General features: G+C 62.8%; 1 protein-coding gene across 1 annotated transcript; it reads left to right on the top strand.

Annotated features, from left to right (window-relative positions):
* Positions 1 to 1,988: 1,988 nt before the first annotated feature.
* On the top strand, positions 1,989 to 5,145 carry GPR3 (G protein-coupled receptor 3). Its single transcript, XM_084872840.1, has 2 exons — positions 1,989 to 2,065; positions 3,094 to 5,145. Exon 2 carries the CDS (start codon positions 3,102 to 3,104, stop codon positions 4,089 to 4,091), a length of 990 nt encoding a protein of 329 aa, XP_084728966.1. The 5' UTR covers positions 1,989 to 2,065; positions 3,094 to 3,101; the 3' UTR covers positions 4,092 to 5,145.

The raw sequence follows: 5,145 nt of genomic DNA, 5'->3' as shown, positions 1-5,145 counted from the left end.
GTCAACAAAATAGTTGTTGACCATCTACTACTTGCCAGACACTGGAGGAGAGTACTAATCTAGGATGCCGGTCAGCGGAGTCTGCTTCGGAAGAAGTGCCTTGGATGCAGAGACCTTAATGAAGTGAAGGGTTCCAGGCAGACGGGACAGCCAGTGCAAAGGCCCAGAAACAGGAATATGTTCACCCACAGTCTGTGCCCTTCATGGTGGGGTTCCCCGAGGCTCCTCATTCTCTGCTTCCTCCCCTAGGTGGTGTCATCTACCCCTGGACCTCAGTCACTATCTGCATACCTGTGCCTCCTGGATGTCCTGCCAGATATGCTGTTGGTACCCACACACACAGCCAGCGCTGACAACGTGCCAGGCTGTTCCCAGCAATCCTATGAGTAGATACGAACAGCATCCCTATCTACTGACGAGAAGACAGACACAAAGAGTATAACCAGTCATCCCAGGTCACTCAGCTGGGAAATGGAGGCTCTGGGGCTCGAGTCCAGCCTACCCTCCTGACCACCTCTGTCTGCTAAGCACCCTAAACTCACGGTATCCATCTGAGTGCGTTCTTTCCTGGCCCAGCCCTCTCCCTGGCCCCCCACCTCCTCCCTCCTTCCCCACGCGAACTGGCAACTGCAGTGGTGCTGTGTTTTGGGAGAAGTCAGGGGGGCCTGGGATCTGGGTGTCTCTGGGACCCAAAGCCCTAACCGGATTCCTCCCTCCTCCCCGATTCAGTGGGGCCTGGATCAAAGCTAGAAGAGGTGCAGGCCGCTCCTCTCCCCCAGGACCGGCCATATCCGTCCCCTCTGGAGAAATCTGGGACGAGGGACAGACAGCCATGGGGAGGACGGGGCTGCTTCTCCATGCCCCCTGCCAGGATGCCGAGATGGGCGGTGGAGAGGGGCCTGTCCTGGGACTGAGCTGCCAGGTTTTCTGCTTCCAAGTTCTTCCTGGCTCCCTCTCTCCAGCTGCTTCGGGGAAGTTCTCCCCCGCCCCTCACTCCCCCCATACACACCATGCTGCTGGCTTTCCAGATTCTTGAATAAATAACTCAGGTTTTGAAATCTTGCCAGACTCAGCCTTCCTGTGCGGTGAAGGTGCTGCTGAGCTGACATAAGTGAGGTCGCCCAGCCTCTTAGCCAGCCTCAGCGTCATGAAGACCTGCCCTGGAGCACTTATGGCCTGCTCACGGCCGGTCCAGCCCTCCACCCTGTCCGTCACCCTGTCTGTCACCCTGTCCATCCCCTGGGCCCCTCACCACAGTCACCTCTACCTTCACCCGAGCACCCCACAGCCCCCCTCGCTGAGGGAGCTCTGTCACCTCAGTGCCTCAGCACCGTGACAGGTCAGGGTGACCCCAAGTTCCATCCCCAGAACACTCCATCTTCCCTTGCCACTGCCTCTGCCGCCCTGGGATCTCCGGGCCCATCATGCCACCGTCATCCTCACCCTGGAATGGTTGCCCTGGAGGCTTCCCTCTACGTCAGCATCCTCAGCCACCATCCCCCAAGATCCTGTCACCACGCTCGCCCCGTCACTGCCGCCCACCTCCCCGCGAGGCTCCCTGTCACGTCACCTCACCCCTCACCGGGGAGGCCCCAGCCCCGTCACTGGGCCTCCGTCACCTGGATCTCATCCGCCTTCCTCGGCCACCTGAGGGCCATCACCCCCGCCTCTCCGGCCCCTCCCTGCCCTCCCGCCCCCGCAGCCCCTCTGACACTTCCCCGGCTCCCGCACCCGCGCCCGAACCCCGGGCCGCAGAGGGCGGCGTCAAGGACGCCGGGCCGGGGGGGCGGGGCCGGGCCGCGGCGCTTTTTATGAATGGGGGAGCGGGCGCGCGGGCCGCGCTCACGGGCCTCGCGCCGAGCGCTGCGCCCGAGCGCGCCGCGCCCATTGGCTCGCCGGCCTCTGACGTCAGCGGGCCGGGGGCCGGGGGCGGGGCGGGCGGGTGACTCACGCCGCTGCTCCCGCGGCTGCGGGGGGCTCGCCGTGGTCGCGTGGTCCGCTCACACCCTGCGCCGCCAGACCCGACCGCAGCCTTCCCGCGCGCCCGGCCGCGCCGGACCGAGAGGTGAGTGAGGGCCCCGCCGCGGTCCCCGGCGTCCGGAGGGCACGCGGGGCGCTGGGGCGGCTGTCAGGCTCCCGGCAGCGGGCCAGGGTCGGAGGTCAAGACCCGGCACCCAGATTCTGGGCGAGCAGGTGGGACCCGGTCGCCGGGTGCTGAGCGCCCTGGGCACGGTGACCCAGCGAGGGGTGAGCACTCCTACCAGGACCCCAGGCCCTGGGGGGACTGATGGTCATTGAGGTCGGGCTGGCAGGAGGCGGCTGGAGGGGACCTGGGAGTCTGGGAAGGAGAAGGTGTCTTGGCCGAGGGACCCAGACTTCCGGGCAGGGGCGGAGTCAGGCCCCAGGTCCAGGTGTCTGCTGCCTCCGGCATCCAGGCTTCCAGCTGGGGGTGTCTGTTCCCAAGACCCAGGGGTGTGGGCAGAAAGAGGGGTCCGGCCTGTATGTGTGCGGGTGGAGCCGAGTTCCCAGGTGTTGTTAGCCTAGGAGTGCTGGTGGGGGCTGGCGAGAGCTTCACCCGCACCCCCTAGGGGCGGGGCCTGGGGCCGGCCGGTCTGAGGATCTTGAGGGGTCTGGAGAGGCTCAGAAACTGAGCGTCATCCTCGTCATCCTCCCGAGATGGATGGGAGGGAGCAGAGCTGTCTTCAGCCTTGGGATGCGTTTCCCTCCCCCAGCCCTGCCTTCCCAGCCTCTCCTGGGTCTTACAAGTTCCCATCTCCTAGTACTGGTGGTAGTCCCTCATCTGGCTGGGCGCTAGCACACACGTGGAAGGAAGAGGCCTGCAGGACGCAGGGAGCTGGAAGGGAGGTGAAGATACGAGGACAGGGTCCCCAGGAAAAGAGGCCTGTGCTGGCCTGGGGACCTGGGAGGGAATCCTGGGGCATTAGTGGGGGGCCAAGACCCTGGGACCAGCTGAGCATCTTGTGGAGAGAGACCCCCCCCAAGTACTCAGAGAGGCACCTCAGCTCCTGTCGACCCCCCTCCCCAGCACCTAACCTGGCCATGCCAACCTCTCACAGGGCCTTTCTCCTACAGGTGCCAAGATGTGGGGTGCAGGCAGCCCCCTGGCGTGGCTCTCCGCTGGCCCAGGCAACGTGAACGTGAGCAGCATGGGGTTGGCAGAGGGGCCCACGGGCCCGGCCGCCCCGCTGCCCTCGCCCAGGGCGTGGGACGTGGTGCTGTGCATCTCGGGCACCCTGGTGTCCTGCGAGAACGCGCTGGTGGTGGCCATCATCGCGGGCACCCCCGCCTTCCGGGCCCCCATGTTCCTGCTCGTGGGCAGCCTCGCGGTGGCGGACCTGCTGGCAGGCCTGGGCCTCGTCCTGCACTTCGCCGCCGTCTTCTGCATTGGCTCCGCCGAGATGACCCTGGTGCTGGTCGGCGTCCTGGCGATGGCCTTCACCGCCAGCATCGGCAGCCTGCTGGCCATCACCGTGGACCGCTACCTTTCCCTGTACAACGCCCTCACCTACTACTCAGAGACCACGATGACTCGGACCTACGTGATGCTGGCCCTCGTGTGGGGCGGCGCGCTGGGCATGGGGCTGCTGCCCGCGCTGGCCTGGAACTGCCTGGACGCCCCCACCACGTGCGGCGTGGTCTCCCCGCTCTCCAAGAACCATCTGGTGGTCCTGGCCGTGGCCTTCTTCATGGTGTTTGGCATCATGCTGCAGCTCTACGCCCAGATCTGCCGCATCGTCTGCCGCCACGCCCAGCAGATCGCCCTTCAGCGGCACCTGCTGCCCGCCTCCCACTACGTGGCCACCCGCAAGGGCATTGCCACGCTGGCCGTGGTGCTCGGCACCTTTGCCGCCTGCTGGCTGCCCTTCACCGTCTACTGCCTGCTGGGCGACGCCCACTCCCCGCCTCTCTACACCTATCTCACCCTGCTCCCTGCCACCTATAACTCCATGATCAACCCCGTCATCTATGCCTTCCGCAACCAGGACGTGCAGAAGGTCCTGTGGGCCATCTGCTGCTGCTGCTCCTCGTCCAAGATCCCCTTCCGGTCCCGCTCCCCCAGCGACGTCTAGCCGCGTCCTGGTGACCCTTCACCCTGACCACCACAGAATTCCAGAGTGGGAGGCCCTCCAGGGTTTTGTTCCAACCTCCAGCTCCGCACCCCCAAGACCCAGCGAGTTCTGGAGGTCTAGGACATTGGGTGTATCACAGGATTCCGCTCAGATCTCTGCAGGGCCCGGCTGGCTCCATGGTTCTAGAATGTTCCGATGGTCAGGGTTCCACTCGGAAAAGTCCCACAGCCCAGCTGGCTTGGAGATCCAGAATGCTGCTGGGTGCTGTACAGTGCCATTTCAAGTCCCTGGGCTTCCCCCTCCCTTGACCTTGATCCTGTCACTTTACTTTTGAGTTTCTGAGCTAGAGTCCGAGATTTAGCCACTCAGTTGCCTACATAGAAGAAAGAAAGAAAGATTTATCTATATATATAGACGTGTGAGCACAGACAGAGAGAATATCTAGTATTTATTTATTTATTTATTTATCTATTTATTTATTTATGAATGGATTTATTTATGGGGAAAAGGGGGGAAAAAGAGACCAACACCTTGAAATCCAGGCCATACCAGGGTACTCCCAGTCCCCTCACCCCCATTTCTGACCTCAGTTCCTAGAGGGGGGGAAAGGGAGAAAGAGAAACCACGTATTTTGTTATTATTTCCGCTTATTTTTTATTGAAGAGATCACATAAACCAGAACCTTCTCCCCAGGCCCGCCCCTCTGGGGTTTGTGAGGGGAACACACCAGCCTCTGGTTTTTTATTTTTTTAAGAAGCCATCACCTGAGCAACCGAGAATTCCTCTGCGCTGGGGGCCTGCTGCCCTCTGGTGGCGGTTTGGGGAACACCAGCTTGGCCAAGCAGCCAGGCTAAAACGTGGCAGCCCCAACCCCACTCTCTAGCCTGGTGTCCAGCGCCACAGCCACGGCCTGGGAGCCAGGTCTCCCTTTGAGGTGCCCTCGAGGAGGCAGGATGCGAGCCAACACCTGACCCTCTCTGCCAATCTGGGTGTGGCCCCCAGTGCATTCCCTACTCCTGCCCCTGCCCCAGCCCTCAATAAAAACTGATTTTGT

This window comes from Pipistrellus hanaki, assembly GCF_964339955.1.
Source record: "Pipistrellus hanaki genome assembly, chromosome: 2".
Lineage (NCBI taxonomy): Eukaryota > Metazoa > Chordata > Mammalia > Chiroptera > Vespertilionidae > Pipistrellus > Pipistrellus hanaki.
Note: the sequence above shows the minus strand (reverse complement) of the source record. Positions and strands in the feature narration are given on the sequence as shown.